The 17,653-nt window shown below is 35.5% G+C and overlaps 1 protein-coding gene across 1 annotated transcript in view; it reads left to right on the top strand.

The window, feature by feature from the left end:
• The window catches only part of LOC137249047 (galactose mutarotase-like), a 97,946-nt gene that overhangs the window by 78,396 nt on the left and 1,897 nt on the right, over nucleotides 1-17,653 (top strand). The window contains exon 6 of the mRNA XM_067780157.1: nucleotides 16,688-16,777. Coding sequence (XP_067636258.1) covers nucleotides 16,688-16,777 — 90 coding nt within the window. The remainder of the gene's footprint in view (nucleotides 1-16,687; nucleotides 16,778-17,653) is intronic.

The following is a 17,653-nucleotide window of genomic DNA, read 5'->3' as shown; positions in this document are numbered from 1 at the left end:
TGATGCAGAGTGCTGTACCATCTTTACAACGCATGGGATTGTATTGCGTGCTAAAGTGAGAGTTAAAGTTTTTTAATAAATCTTTACGTGTTTGATTGGGTTTCAGGTGAGTCTCTTGTAAGGATAGTATATCTGGGTTTTGTTGTTTTATTATAAGATTGAGCTCGTGTAAATTATTATGGTAGCCGTTCAAATTCCATTGAAGAATTTTTAGGACCATATTAATTAAACTAAAACATATGCTCATATTATCTTTCCATTGATATACCTGCTGGTATATCACTGGGAGATATTATGAGCATTTAATTTTCATCGACGATCTGTGGGTGGGAGGTGTTAGTGTATAATGAGTAGTGTGGTTGAGTAAGTATGTTATTTGGAGTGAGTGAATGAATATGAAGGAAGGGGATTTAGTGAATTATTTTGTTTTGATTTTAGGGTGTCTAAATAGTTAAGCGTGTGTTTTGTTGTTTTTTTTTTTTTTGAGTCTGAGAATTTTGAGTGGATACCTGTTTCTTCTTGAATTTATTTACTTTGATTTTGTGTGTGTTCATTGATGATCATGTTTTCGTTATTGATTTTTGTTCCCTTTATTCTCTTTTTCCTTGTATTTATTGCTTCTTCGAGCGATTCGACGGGTGAGATGTAGCTGCTATTTATAGTTTCGTTTGCCGTTTGAGTAGCCTCGCTGTAGGAGCAGTTGTTTATTGTTTTTATTTTTATAATGTCTTGCTTTTTCTTGAACGTGGGACAGTTTCTATTACTTGCGCGGTGTTGTTGGTCGCAGTTGATGCACTGAGCTTTTTCGCATGGAGTAGGATCATGTATGCTGAGGGCGCAAACGTCACATTTAGCATCGGTTCGGCAATGTTTTTTTGTGTGACCCAATCTGAAACGGTTTTTGCATTGAAGTTGCGTTGGAATATAGGCCTCTACCTTAAGGTTTAAGAATCCGATCTTTAATTCCTTTGGAAGTTCGAAGCAGTTAAAAGAAAGGATATGTAGTGGGGTATTAATGACTTTGCCGTCAATGAATTTAGTGATTTTTTTGCATGCTACTATGTTTTGGTCTTTTAAGCCTTCTTCAATTTCACTTTCACTTAATTCCTTCAGTGGAGGTGCAAATATTACGCCTTTTATGGTGTTGAGCGTCGGGTGTAGTGTAGATGTTATTTCGCATATGTTTGCTAATTGTGTGGCCCGTAGAAACCGGTTTGCTTGTTCTTCGTTTTGTGTCAATATCAAAAGATCATCGTCACGTGTGAATGTATTTTTTTTTTGGCTGCTGAGAGGTAATGCCTTCTAGCGCTTTCGATAGAAGAAAAATGTTCATTGTATTTAGTCGTTTATCAGCGTTTTTGTTCTTCATCAAAATGAATTTTCAGCAGCATGTCTTAATTGTTTTGTTAGTTGTGGAGAGGAGTGGATACTCCGCTTTATTTGAGAATTTGCGTTTGTTTGTTTGATTTTTTCTCCTGTTTGGAGCCGAATTATATCGATCTGGATCTAATAAGGCAAAGTAATTGCCTCCGGAGGCGGAGGCCATGGTGGTGTAACACTTAGGTATTGCTCACTCCGTATCGATTAGAGAAACGATTGTGAAAAGAACAACAATAAAACCGACTGTGGTGTGTTTAACGTAATCACCTACTGTCAAAGAAAATTGAATGAGCTCGACTAGGCACGACTTTACGCTATGAGAGCACGATATCGACTGAGCTTAGAATTGAAAAAAACTTGTTGTTACCGTTAGGCATTATTTATATTTTCAGCAGCTTTTCCTTGCTTATAATTATAACCCTATCTAAGTCAGACAACTTTATATTTCATTACAAGTTCTCATGGAATGGCTCCCTTAAAGATTCGTGAAGGATAAAAGTTTAACCCTAATCCCGCATTAAAAAATGAGAGAGCAAAAAATCATAGTTAGCTGTGAAATAAATTTTCGCGGTGTGACGTCACGCTTTTGACAACTTGTTTCATTGCTGGCACAGTGTTCAGACTTTATTCCAATCGGAGTATGTTGCTCCTCTCTTACTTCCTACTACATTTTTTATCTCAAAGGTTTATTTGGGTCGAGTTGAAATCTAAATAGTATTACTACTTAATATTTTTTGGTTGAGGTTTTCATTGTATATGTATGAAAAGCTGATTGTTTGCTTCATTGTTCGTGTCTTAAGACATGTTTGTTCACATTTTACTCACTGTTTTTGTACTCTTCTCGTTCGGAATTAGAATAGAAGAGTAATATGTAAGTCAAATTGGGGCCGCGCGCGATCTGTAAATCTGCAAAATTATACATAGAGCACTTCTTGAAGTTTTATATAAAAATGAAATTCGTTGAGTCAGTGAGTTCAGCTAACCCTGTTTTGCGATCAATCGCGAGCACCAAGGGAGGTCAAAGCTTTCTTCAACTGTCTCTCCCAACTCAGTGAAGGTCTTCTCTTTCCTCTGTTTACATACTGCCGAAGCGTATTCGTTCATCCGCATAACATGAACTAGCTAGCGAAGCTTTCTGTTTTTATTCGCTGCAATATTGTCAAATCTGCAAAAACCTCATACAGCTCATCATTATACCTACTTCGATACTCGATGTTGACATCACGGATAGTAGTATAAATCTCCCGTACTTCGTCTTATCCACATTTGATTCAAGACCCACTTTTTTTGTTTCTTTATGTTATACCAACTCATCGGCTCCATGTTTCAACAGCCCGGCGGATGTCCCGTCATTACTTGGCACCTTGTGATTTTTTATCATTGATATTGCCATTCTCACTTCGCCATAGTTGGATGCCGTAGAGTGTTTTTCATCATCGGCGATCGAAGTATCTCTTTACGCCAGTTACCAGGTCCCCATTAATGTTCCTACAGGAATCTGCCCCCGGTCTTGAAACCTTCTGTCATTAAAAGGGCATGAAAGATGTATGGTAAACCGAAAATAATAATATTAATTTTTTTTCGGGATAAATATCCGGGGAGATAGAGCGCACCTTTCTTCCAGATTGTGGTGTGCTAATGGGAGCATTAATTGGTCATCCTGCACGTTTTAAGCTAACTCCATGTGCATCTGATAAGGCAGATAAGTTTTTTGCCAAGAGACGTTTCATGGCAAAAACACAACCGAAGGATTTCCCAAGCCACCACATCAATTTGATGTTAGTTGTTAGCCCGCTTACAAAAAGAAAGAAAAAATATACTCCGAAAATTTAATTTTTACTCCGGCGTAATCGTTTACTCAGGTAACAGTTTTAAATACTCCGAACACTGGTAGCGAAATATGAGAGAACTGTAATAAATCGAAAAATTTCAAAAGCGCTACGTCATCAAACTTTTTTCAAATTCGATTATCGATCATGGGGCATTAGAGCCTTTTGCAAGTATTTTATAAACTTAATACAAAAAGAAGTAAAGGTGTCCAAGTTCGGGTGTAAGCGAACATTATATACTCAACGTGAACTTTAATTGTACATTTCATTTCAGATAAATTACTTTTTTACATAACACGTGGCACCGCCCGTTAAAAAGAAAAATGTTTCCCCATTTCCTCTTACATTAAAAGTTGATAAGTGAAATATCATTGATTCGAAACTATTTTTTGCGAAGTTATAGCTTATTCTTCTAGTCAGCGACCCTTTTAAATTTGTTTTGTATCTAAGTTGCCGCGGTCTTTAACCGATCCCGTCCCTTTTTACTAGAAATATCTGCTATAAGGAAAATATGTGTACACAATTTCATTACGATCCGTTAATTTTTCTTCGAGTTATGGCTCCCGAAACATAGAATATTGCTCAGTCATAAGAGGGGAGGTGCCACGCCCATTTCTTTAAATTTGAAGTTTTTCCTATTTATTGTCATAAATCCACTTGGGAACTGAAACACCACTGATAAAAAAGCTTTTTTTGCAAAGATATAAATATTTTATTCGTCCACGACCCTTTTAAAAATATTTTATATAAAAGTGGGCGTGTTCCTTAACCGATTTCGTAAATTTTTGTTGAAAGCATTCCGTATGGTAAAGGTAAACTCTCTGCCGAATTTTGTTACGATAGGTTTAACGATTTTTTATTTATGGTTAATAATATTTGTAAAATTGATTTTATCGCAAGTGGGCGGTGCCACGCCCATTTAAAAAAAAAATCAAATTTTTATCAGGAGTTTCAATATCAGTCCATTCGTCAAATTTCAATATTCTATTTACTAAATAATCAGGTTTATTGTGTTTTCCAAAATGTTATATATAATTAAAAAAGGGACTGGTTATCATCCGATTTCCCTCATTTTAAATACCAACATATTCTGGGTCCAGATAAGCTCGTGTACCAAATTTGGTGAAGATATCTCAATACTTACTCAAGCTATCGTGTTAACGGGCAGACGGACATGTCTCAATCAAATTTTTTTTTCGATACTGATGATCTATCTCGATTCCTCTATACCTGTACAACCAACCGTTATCCAATCAAAGTCAATATACCTGTGTGCAAAACACGCTGAATGTATTTATGTACAGAACCTTTACCATGAATAAATAAGCTTTCCAGCAATACCAAATATGCTCACATACCTGACAACTATTATATCTATTATTTTTGCCCGCTTATCCAGCACTATGCTCTTAGAGGAACATAAAGCAGCCATCCGTTGGTGCTTTCCCTTGGCCAATTCTGTCATCGATTTTCCCAAAACTCTTACTGCAATAGCGCATATTATAAATGGGTTCGATGATCTAAATTGGAAAAATTATTTACTGCCCAATATGGTGTTGTTGTTTTTGTAGCCTTATATCCCACACCGGTGTCTTTTTCGTATCCGGTAGTTTTTTGAAACCGGTATCTTTGTCTGAGGCGGTTACTTTTTCTAAAGCGGACACTGTTTCGGAGCTTCTTAGTTATTTTTTTTAAGCCGAATTCTTTTTCGGAAACTGAAACCTTTTGGAAATAATTACTTTTTTGGAAATACTTACATACTTCTCTAGAATGTTTACTTTTCCGTATAGTTTAAGCCGTCCAACAAGTTGAGCTAGTCGCTTTTTCGTTGGGCTAACTGACACCAATTGCTAAAAGCAAGAAAATTTAAATCGCTTTCCACCTTGTATCTCCAGCGGATAGGGAGCGGCCTACTTCCTCTGCTTTAGTAGGCGGGTTTCACTAAATTATCTGAGTCGATGTTAGGTCTTTGAGACGCTGGAGGTATGCTATCCGTCTATTAGAACGTGACCGATTTGATAGCGTATATTTCAATAGGGAGAGAGTTATCTAGCTTCGTTAATATCTTTATGAATATGCCTCGTGCTGTATGTGGGCATGTTTCGAATACCAATGAAGTCGATCAGCCTCAGGTCATTGGCAGAAGTTTCATTGTGGGGGCTTATCTTTCTGAAGCACGACTTTTGGTAAATAGCGGTCAGAAGTTTTACCCATTTTGTGTGGACATCTGCACACGCCTCCACCGCCCTGTCTTGTGTTTTCGCACACCTGGTTATATACGCATTCTTTTCAACTCAACTTAGATGACCTTACGGTTTACTTTGAAAACATTCTTTTTCGCTTTCTCATTGCTGTATTGTGCTTTTATGCAGCTGAGACTTATCCTGCTCCAGAGTTATTCATTAGAAAAACATGTTTCTACATATAAGCGTATATATGTATACGTGTGCGGACATACATATACACAAGAAAATCACAGCATTTGAGTCAAGTGCTTATTTAAGAAAATAAAATCACTATTCATTCTTAATACTAATCCAATTCTGTGCATACGAGCACAGTGCGAAATTACTAAATTCTTATAGTAAAAGTAATTTTTTCTTTGAAACTTTAAGGCATAAAAAGTATTTTTCGAAATTCGTTTGCCCATTTTCTTACTAAAAAAAATATTCTCATCTACCACCCGCTTCGTTCTCAAGAGGAAAATAAAGCACAAAATTTCTTCAATATAGCCCCACTATTCCCCTGACACCAGTTGCGACACAGTCTTTAAAAAATCCCAAAAACTTCTTAAAATTATTCAACATCCGTGAATACTTAGTCCTTAAATCATCCTTAAATAGTTTCAAAACAAGCTCGAAATTCTTCAAAATCAACAATGCCCAAAATATCTATGAAGCATGAAATTTCCATTATTAGTGAAAGTTTGGATATCTGGATTTTTGTTTTTGTGACTCAATTGCAAGTTTGAAATGATATAGAGGATGGAATTCTTTTTACGAAATCATGCAAATATGGTCCTTTTCCTAGACTTGATCCAGCGATTGGTAAAAGCTGATTCGAAGCAATCTTTCCTATAAAATTCTCTACTTCTATTCATCTACGAAATCGAAGCAATCCTGAATCGGGCCCAGAACTATACGAAGATAACAAATAACTCATCCAAAAGAGTAACGAAAAGGCCCTCAGCGGGTTAGGGGGTCAGAATATACCCGCGGTAGGTATGCCTGTTGTAAGAGGCGACTAAAATACCAGTTTAAGGGGTTGTGTAGCGCAGCCGTTTCAGGTTTCCAGCGGAATATATAGCTTCTATAACCCAATTGTCAATCTATCCATAGCGAATCCTATTTCATTAACAGCCGCAGCTCTGGCTACCCCTAACTCCTCATGGATCTAGAGGGTGGGAGGGCGGTATGGGCAAGAAGGTCCATGTGGTCATAATAAATCGTTCCCGAGATGGTCGGGCTTGGTACCGAAACGTACCGGATCTGCATCCGGCAAAGAAGCATCAACATCGGTAACGCTCCCCAAGGTGTTCGTTGTCCTTATTTCTACAACAACAACAGTAGCGAAAAGGCCATGGTACCAGTTGCTAAGCGGTTGCATAATAATCACAAAGATATTTCAAACTAGCTCCGAACATAGTTCTGAAATAATCTGCATTAGTCCCGAAATCGTTACGAGCACAGTGCCCAAATGTTCAACAATAGCTCCGAATTTACTCCAAAAATGTTACCGAAATAGTTCTTTATTACGTACTGTGCAAAATTCTGAAGCTCATAGTCAACAAACTGATTGAACCTTTTAAAACTTATAATGAATGAATGCAAGCATGTGCTTCGAGTTCCTATAGGCTTAAGTTACTTGTAATTAGTTTTAGGTATATTCGGTAAGAAATGTTTTTTGATCTAAACTCAATAGAGTCGTAACAAATAAATAAATAAATAGATAATCAGTGCGACTTCGGACCTGGTAAATCTTCTATCGACTTAAAAATGCGCCAGATACTGGAGAAGACTCGTGGTAAGAGAACCGTATTTGTTGATATTATTTGCCCAAACAAACGCACTGTGAATTCTGTCCTCTCGGAATTACATAAAAAAGAAAAAAAAGTGGGACTTGCGGTACATGAGAACAAGACGAAACGCAGTTGAATAGTAAAATCTTCATTCGACGAACAAAATGCACGCTCTACAAATCGCTCATCATACCTGTCCAAATCTTCACGGTCTGGGTCATGTTATTCGAATGGACGAAGACGCTCCGACCAAGAAAATATTTCATTCGACACTGCAAGTTGGAAGCAAAGGAAAGGAGTGACCCTCACTGAGTTGAGAGAGGCATGTGGAAGAAGACTTGACCTCTCTTGGTGCTCCGACTTGGCGTCCATTCGCGAAACAGGGATACCTGCTAAAATTTTTAAGAAAGCGGTCAAAATCGCTTCGGTGGTTAGGCGCCAATTTATGATGATGTTTGATTCCAAAAATAATGCCTAAATTATACCAGAACAGTATAAGGAAACGTTGATATGTTTCGATGTCGAGATGACCAGTTGTTGCATTTTGATTTAGCCAAACAAAGCGGCTGAAGTTATTTACAAAGAAACAGTTAATACACAAGACGGATCTATTGGGCATAAGGCGTGAGTGTCGCTAAATTATGGCGAAATAGTCCTGAAATTATACCAAGAACAATCTCATGATGATCCGAAAACAAATAAAAAATAAAATAAATGTAAGGCGCGATAACCTCCGGAGAGGTTTTCGGCCGAGCTTCTCTTCCAATTTGCGTCGTGCTCCTTTTAATTTATCCTACAAATTGGCGGAACAGGACCTACTTATTTTTTATACCGACTCCGAACGGCATCTGTAAGGCAGATAAGTTTTCACTGAGAGCGTTTCATGCCAGAAATACGCCCGCTGTACTTGCCAAACACTGCCGAGGGGCGGCCCCGCTTAGAAAAATTTTATTCTAATTGAAAAATCTTGTTTCTAAAACGTTTGATGTTGTTTTGCTCGAGGCGTTAACCCAGGATCCTCAGTGTCCTAGGCGGAGCATGCTACCATCAAACCACAGCGGCAACCGACGATCCGAATATAGTCTTCAAATTATTAGTATCATATTGAAATTATCCTTAAACTATTTACAAAACAATTCGAAATGATGACTAAAAGTCCCGGTACTTTTCAGAAGGAGTACCCTGAAGAAGTCTCGAAAAGATCTTTAAACAACTTTAGTACTAGGCTTTGATGACTGCAGCACTACGGACTGTTGGTTAGAACTATATACATATGAGCCGGAACCAAATATTATTGGTATGGGACAGATACAGATAGAGTTGGAATAGTTTTAAAATAGCGCAGTCGAGTTTCTGCAAACTATTTCAAAACTGTAATATCTGTATAAAGCCCGTAGACTAAACATCACTGCTCAACCTCAATATACTTAAAGTTAAAATAGTTAAATATAGTTTAAAAGTCACTATTCCCAAGAGGTGTGTGTTCACGCCGTTCATTTAAAAAAAAAAAAAAAAACTTAGCTAGTTTGGTGTATCTCTGTGCCAAATTCAATCAAATTTGTAAAATCATTCTGGGGTGGCGTAAGTCATAAAGTGATTCAAAAATTATTCAAAATGAACTGCTCCCTGAGGGCAGAACCGCGATATTTCTAAAATCAGAATTGCCTCTGAATTTTCCCAGACTACGGTAAATCTTCGTGGAACATTTCATCTGAGTTCAAGTAGTGCTTGAGCTCGATATTCGTATAAGCCGTAAGATAAATATTTTTGAGACTGCTTCTGATTTTTCCGATAGGGCATTTTCTGTATGCATATTATACATGTATTTGATACAAAAAAAAAAGTAAAGTTGAACATTTGACTCATAAAATTGACTGTAAATGGGAAGGCGTTTGTATGCCAATATCCTTGCGGCACATTGAATACGTACGCACGTGAACGCACCATAAATATATTTCAAATACAGATAAACTTATATTAATTCTTTAAAGAGATCAGCTACATATCAGGTCTACGTATATTCATTTCAGAATAATTTATTTTTTCTTTTAACAACATTTCTATTGCTATTCTAACAAAATGTCACATTCAATAAAATTAAATTTAATGCGAAAATGATTGAAATGTGGTACACCAGGTCGTATGAGTATTACTTTCAAATGATTACGTGTATAACTGCATATCGTTAGCTTAATGTGAGAATGTGCTAAGTCACTTTTTTTGAAAAAATTTATTTTAATGCAGTTTTAAAACTGAATTCAAAATACATCCACCACAAAAAAAAAATATTTTAATTTTTCATTTTTACGTGCTGTGGACAATGATATGTAAATGTGCTAAGTCGTCAGCTGTTAAAAAGAATGTGCTAAGTCAACCTCTCAATAATATCAATCTGAATTACTAGTCATTTTATTTGTTTATTTAATTCATTCAGTCTAAAAGTACATACTTTGTTGTTGTTATTGTTGTTGCTTTTGTTGTTGTTGTTTTATTAACGATAAAGACACTCCCTGAAGGCTTTGGGGAGTGTTACCGATGTTGATGGTCCTTTGCCGGATATAGATCTGGTACGTTCTGGTAACAAAGCACTTTGAAGGTACTAGCCCGACCATCTCGGGAACGATTTATATGACCACACTAAACCTTCTAGGCCATCCCGCCCTCCCCACCTCCTCGTTCCATAAGGAACTTTGCGTCGTCAGAGCCTAGGCTGTCAATGAAACGGGATTCGCAACTGTTAGGTTAGGTTGACAATTGGGTTGGAGAAGCTATATATTGCGCTGGAAAGCCCTTGAGAGGGTTGCGAACACAACCCCTTGAAATGGGATTCACCCAATTGGGACATGCCTTTGGTATTTGATAAATGCTTTGCACTGACTATAATCTACTTCAATTCTTACATGTTGATAACTATGTACATACATGCTTTCTTACAGACTAGTTAAAAAGAGAAAACAATTCAAGCTTAAACTTATATAAGCTGTTATTAAGATTAATAACACTACTGAATCGATTTGCTAGATTTATAGTCCTAGTTATAGGTTCATTCATAGCATAATTCGTTTCATGAGTTATTTCGATAAATAATCTATTATGCCGAAGATCACGCAGTGGAATATATGGAATGAGCAAATTAGATAAATCAGAGAAATTCGTGCTAAAGTTTATTACATTATAGGCAAGCATGAGTGAGATAAAAGTTCTTCTGTCATGCAAAGCCTTAAGACCAAGCAACTTGTGCCTTCTGGTATATGATGGGAGGCCGTCTGGCCAGTGAAGCATACGTAAATCAATTTTTGTAAAAACTTTTTGAACTTTCTCAATTTTATGGGAGTTAGATTCATAGAAAGGATTCCATATTATTGAGCAATATTCAAGACCACTTCTGAGCAAGGATATATAAAGTGCCTTCAACGTCATAGGGTCCTTAAAGTCACTGATGTTACGTCTACTGAACAAAACCATTGCGACAAATTTTGAAACAATCAAGTCAATGTGACTAGAAAAAGAGAGTTTGGATTCAAAAATTACTCCCAGGTATTTACTCTCTTGACAACGATTATGAGATTTAGCATTTAGTTTGTAGATAAAGTATGTGGCAGTTGTCTTTTTGGAATAAGACACAACACAGCATTTGTTTCAAATTAAAAATAAATTATTGTCTGCGCACCACCCGGCAAAAGAGTCCAGATCAGAACCGTTAGAAATAGCTTGACAAATAAATTGTTTTTTTTGTGAAATATATGGTTTTAGTGTTATATTGCAATCATTAAAGGGGAGGAGTGATGGGGAAACATATTGAATAAAAAGTGCTAAGTCAAGAGAAAAAATTTGTTTTGAGTGCGGAAATTGTGCTAAGTCATAAAATTGCTATTGGGTTAGCATATCTAATTTTTATTTATCTTTTGCAAAGCTTCTACACTCAAAAGTATAGCAACGAAGGTATCCTCATTCTCAGTTTTGTAAAAACAAGGTTATTTCAAAAATTATTCATTTTTTTCGTCTCCTGTAAAATTCGTAAAAAGTGACTTAGCACATTTTCACACTAAGCTAACGATATATATGTATATGTATGTGTAAATATCCCTGCAAAAAATGGGATTAGTCTAGGATGAATCCGAAATTAGGCGCAAAGAAATATGCGACCAATGCCAGTTTTGACTTCTATGTATGAGTTGAACTGTTCCCTTTTGTTTGAGCATGTCCTATGAAGAAACTAATTGTACCCATTTATACCCGAAAGGGATCGATAGGTCCAATCCGCTATGTACCCATATGGGGACATATGAAGGCTAAGCCCTTCTCGGTTCAATAGGGACTCAAGTAGGGCCCAGTTGATTTTTTCATGGCAGAAACACAATCGAAGAGTTTGTTAAACCATCAAATCTATTTGATATAAGTTTACCCGCTTTTCAAAAAGTAAAAAAAAAAATATTATCCGAAAATTCAACCCTTACTCCGGCGTAGTCGTTAAGTCATAGTAATTTAGATTCGGTATAGGGCTCCGCATTTTTCTTAAATAATTCGATTCAACTGTAATATTTTTTATTTTACTCCCTTCTTTGCCGCTTTTTTAAATATTTCTAAAAATGGGCTACATAGATTTAAAATTGACTAATCCCAACTGTAACCGAAAGGGACTGAAGGGGATCAATTATGCCTAGATGTAGACAAAGCGGAACAATCGGGGACCAATCTCTTTAGGTATTAATCGCACGGTTTTTTGTAGGGACCTATTACTTGTTTGGGAGTGTGTGGAAATTGTTATATGTTATTTTGAATACATTACAAAACTGTAGCTTTATAAAAATATATATGCCTACAATTTGTTAAACAATATAGCAATTATTTAAAAATTAATTTAAAACTGTGTGCGGAATAAATAAAATTTTTGAATTTGAAGTAGAACAAGTAAGGAAGTTTTAGTTTGTGTAATACATACACCCTTGTTATTCAAAACACATATATTAAACCGTGATTTTAAGAACATTCAAGAATGTTTTACCAAAATATATATTTGTGCTAGCAATCCCAGCATTACATACGAAGTGCCACCATCTGAAAGCTGCATATTTGAATATCTTTCTCATTTTTTTTTTCACTGCAGTCTTGCTGGTTACTATTCCTTTTCTTTATATCATCTTTTCTTGCACTCCGTACCACTTTTTTCCCCTATTCCATACCCTCTTTTATGTATTTTCTACTTATATTCTTATTACCGAAGGGGGCTCTTTTACATTTTTTGGGCTCTTAAAAATTATCGAATAATTCTGTTAATCGAGTATTCGATTTGACATTTTTGTATATTTATTAATCGAATTTCGCTATCCAAATAATTTGTTAATTTATATTATTCAAATAACCGCATTCCAACGACTATTCGATTTTCAAAAACGAAAACCGATTTTGTACGAGGGGTTCATACAAAAAAAAACACGCAGTGTATGTACCAAATTGTTCTTCTTGGTTGAATCTTTGTTAACGCGACCGATTAGTAAATTGAAGTCTTGGAAACATTTGTCTCAAAAATATTGTCTCCAAGTAAAATGTTCCGAACTTTCCGATTCGAATATTCGATTAGTTGAACATGACGAGCTCTACCATCATATACCACTCAACTTCTCTTGCTTCCTTTCCTGATCTTTACCTTTTCACCTTTTCTTTTTATTCCTTTTCCTTCCGCATCTCCTTTTAAATTCTCAATTTCTATCTTTTTACTTCCGTCATTTCCTTTGGCTCTCTTCTCTACTCTGCATTTTCCACTCACACTTTCTAAATTCCTGTCCATGCTAAGTACTATAAACTTCTGTAGCTAACTGAACTGCCTAGGGAGCAAACTTTGGAAATTTGACGAGCCGCGACGCATATTCTAGACCCCTTTATCCACTGAGTGCCTTTTTCATACTCACTCATTTTCCCCTCCCTCACATTTCTGTTTTACAAAAGCTCGACTTTATTTATATTTTTCCCCTTCATTTTAAACTTTTTATTAAAAGCGTATCAACTTGTTATCGGCGTGATATCTATCAATTTGTTAGCTACGGCTAAAACGGCTTGTTTTATGACAAAAACCGACAAAATTTCAACACAAAATCAATTTTATGTCCGCAATTAATAACAATCGATTAGAAACCGATAGCTAAACGATAATAAATCGCTATTGATAAATAGCCCTGATCAGCTGTAGTCAACTTTTTCTGGACTTGCATTCCACTCACACTCGTTTCTATTATATTTATATACCATTCATGAAAATGAAAAGGTATATTAAATTTGTCACGAATCTCAAAATTTTAAGTCCTTATAGGGGAAGAGATATACCCACCAATAAGCACACCGAAATGGTCAGGATGACGAGCTGAGTTGATTTAGCTATGTCCGTCTCTCTGTCTGTTTGAACGGACAGATTTTTGAGATATCCTGATGAAATTTGGTAAGCTAGTATATTTGGCTGTTTGATTGATCATTTGTGGGAACCGATCATATTGGACCACTAAAGCATATATCCCCCATAAAACCGATTTTTCAAACAAGAGGATTTTTGTCATTTATTCCTCATTTTAACTGTCAGAAGATTGAAATTTTACAGTATGCTTACATCTAAGGCATACATTCTTGTATACAAAAATTTTAAGATCGATAATATATAATATACATATATATCCCATACCACCGATTGTTCACATAAGGGGTAAAACGTAATTTCTTCCTCATTTTATTCGCTAGAGGCTTGAAATTTTTCCAGATGCTCACAAATAGGGCATGTATTACTGCCTAAAAAATCGGTAAGATTAGTGATATATATACTATATATCCCATACAACTGATTTTTCAGAATCAGATTTTATTTATGATGAATTTTTGAAATTTCAATATATTATTTTTCTGCCCTATTCATGAGTTCTGTCCTTATTTGTTTCCACTACACTTCTCTCGCCATTTTTCATTCGCCATTCCTTCTCTTTCCTGATCCTATTCTCCCTTTATCCGCTTACGTTCTTCTTTTCCTTTCCATTCCCAAAACAGGATCATTCTTAAGTACATACAAACTGAATGTCCCAGTATATTTAGAAAAAAAGATTAATTTATCATGAAAGAAAATCCTTCAGAAAACACTAAATTAAATTAAAATGCCTTCATATAGACGGTTATGCAGTTGGTCGATAGATAGTTTTGCAAAGGCAGCGCAGATATGTAAATGGGATCACTGTACCGAGCATCTACTTAAAATAAATGCGAAGGAAAAGCGACTTAAGTTAAAATAATTAAAGCGTAATTCTCTCACAAAAATTGTCTCAGTGTCTACCACAATCTTATCAACCGCCGCATGGAGGGGAATTTGATCAATCCAGCTGACCAAAAGTCAATTTTTCAAAATATTAAAATTTTTTTAAAATACACTCCCTGGAATTCCTAGGTAACCACTGAATATCATGCATACCCTAAAATCCGTCTGGAGCGTCAACGGAGCTTACCGGGCACATCTAAAGTTGTATAAAAATTGTGTGCAGTTCGATGTATATTTGAATTAAAAGGCAATATACCCTTCTAACCTAAATACTTGTTAAATTTTTTAGCCTTGATCAAATCTAGTTACATTTTCCTTTAGGAGAGGTAAATTTGTTTTTAATTCATATGTTAAATTTTTATACCGCATGTTTTAACTAAGTTATTCTACTTGCAATACTACAATTGTTCAATATAAAATTTTCTAAAAGCCTTGCAAACAAAAAGATATATCTTTTTTCATGGCATATCATGTCAGTAATTTTTTGGCAATACATAAGCCTGTGCTTGTTTCAAAGTTTAATAACAAAAACGGCTGCGCATACCCGCGATTTTTTGAGTGGTGATCAATTTTGTAAGAGACTGCTACCCCTATTGGCAAAAGGTAGAAAATGGAACCTCCTCAGTGGCAACATCTAGGTGAAAAGTCTTAAAATGTAATACTATACCGATGTTCTAACTTTGATTCAAATCGCTTAAGCCGTTTCCGAGATGGTAGTGGATATACGAAATATAAAAAATAAGGTGAGGTGGCAACACTTATTAAAAATGTCAATAGAAATGTGGAGTAAAATACTTTCGTTTTATAACCATATTGTCATATCTCATGTAATGCCAAAAAATTACCCCGGGCCCATCTGAAACTGGGGGCCCAATCCATAGTAATTATGCACGGAACACCGTAAATTTACTGTCAAATATTTTCTTTCATAACAGTGAAGTGAGGCAGCTACTTTTTGAACATAAATAACTGCTGTTCTAATTTTGGCCAGCTAGATTGATCTAATACCCCACCGTGCGTCTTTGGAAAGCAACACACCACAAATTGAAAGAGAGGCTCGACCTGAAACTTCTCGTAGGTCAAGTAATAATTACCAATACATATTTTTCCTGCAAGATGCTTTCTAAGTTTTAAGTTAGAAATGTGTATACTTTTTATATTTTATTTGTTATTTTATTTTATTATTTAATACTTTTTATGCTCCCTTATTGAATAAAAGCTTTTAACATTTATTTAACCGTTTTCTTGTATAAAAAATAATTTAAAAAAATAAAAATTTTAAGTTATACGGTTTTATTGAATACAATACTTACATGAAGTAATAATAACACTAAAAGATAGAAAATAATTAGGTAGGTCCTAGGTACTAGTCATCACACTCCTTATCAATCTAGGGCGTTGATCAGGCAAATAAAAAAAAGCGTTGGGCGCGTGAAATTTCTTAAAATGTGAGGCGTAGCATAACCTGATTAAAGTTCAGTTGGTCTTATATATGACTATCAATAAAAATATGACGCGTCCAACGCTTTTATTTAATTGTTTAATCAACGCCCTAGATTGATAAAGAGTGTGATGACTAGTACCTAGGACCTACCTAATTATTTTCTATCTTTTAGTGTTATTATTACTTCATGTAAGTATTGTTTTCAATAAAACCGTTTAACTTAAAATTTTTATTTTTTTTTTTTATTATTTTATTTTCAAATTTTTAGTCTTTATTTAATGCCTATTATTTCTCATTCTATTTAGTTTATTTAGCGACTCAGTATTACAAGGACTCTTTCCTGATAATTTGTTACAACCTAAGTCCTCAATAGATATTCCTTGCAAAGACTTTACTCGACTCTGCGCCACGAATGCTTGTCCCTCCTCGAACTCCAAAATATTTTGACGTCACTTCTTCCAGACACCTAGCGGTGATTTTTTTCACAGGCCGCTTTCATATGATGTATGTGTTATGTGTTCCAAATATGAGCCAAATCGGGCCACAAACAACTAAAATTTCAATTACAAAATTCGTGCCGGCCAGCCAGCCAGCCTGTCAAGTAAAGCTAAATAAAACCGTTTAAAAATAGCTACAGATTTCAAATATAGTACGACATATTAAACTAAATAATATTTACTACGTTTGTATGCATTTTTTACTCAATTTTACCTTTTAATTTTTTTCAGCCGCCAATTATAGGCAAAAGTCGTAGCCCCTATCATAAACATGGCGCTTTTTGTTTTGAAGCACAAAAGTTTCCTGACGCACCAAATCACGTAAGTTCTTAAGTATTAACTTATTTATTCCTTTAGAAGGTATTTCATATATACTTCAACACAGATTATTTAATAAGTATACATAGATACTAATTACATACACAGTTCTATACACGTATTCATGTCAAAGAATACACATTCTATATATGTGCGTCGAAGTTGAAGACAATGACTGACTGACAGTGACATTAGCAAAAGGCTTGTATGATTGTGGCACTTTCACAAATGAATGAATGGATGAGTTAAGGAATGAAAGAATAAAGAAGGATTATGATAAAAAATTCCAGTTTCCGCTAGCAAGTCGAATTGGACGCCACTGACCAAGTGAAGGTCAAAGGAAAGTATTAGTGCTCGCAACACATACAGAATATTAAATAATATGGAACAGACATAACAAAACCTGTCATAAGCGATTATAAACAAAAAAAAATACGTAGACAGTGCCGCTTACACTCCTCACAGATAACCTTATAATAAGGTTTTAAGTATGGGTTGGTATCGAAATTTTGTACAAAATTCTAAAAACAAAATTCTACTTTTTAAAATTCTGCTTTTTTAAAATTCTGCTTTCTAAAATTCTGCTTTCAAAATTCTGTATTACAAAATTCTGTATTAAAATATAATGTTAGCAATGTTAAAAAGGTCATGTAGTTATTTTGAAAAAGTGCGCCATACACAGTAATTCTGCGTAGAACACCTTTCTGCATAGGCGGCCTTCGGCCGCGCTTATAGAAAATAACCCTGGGCTACGCCATGTCAAGTCCGGGCGTGTGGTATAACCGTGTCTACCGCTACGGTGATGTCCTTCTGCGTAGTATTCCCTTCTGGGTAGGCGGCCTTCGGCCGCACTTTAAGAAAATAACCCTTAGCCGATCC

This window comes from Eurosta solidaginis, chromosome 4, assembly GCF_040869045.1.
Source record: "Eurosta solidaginis isolate ZX-2024a chromosome 4, ASM4086904v1, whole genome shotgun sequence".
Classification (NCBI taxonomy): Eukaryota; Metazoa; Arthropoda; class Insecta; order Diptera; family Tephritidae; genus Eurosta; species Eurosta solidaginis.
Note: the sequence above shows the minus strand (reverse complement) of the source record. Positions and strands in the feature narration are given on the sequence as shown.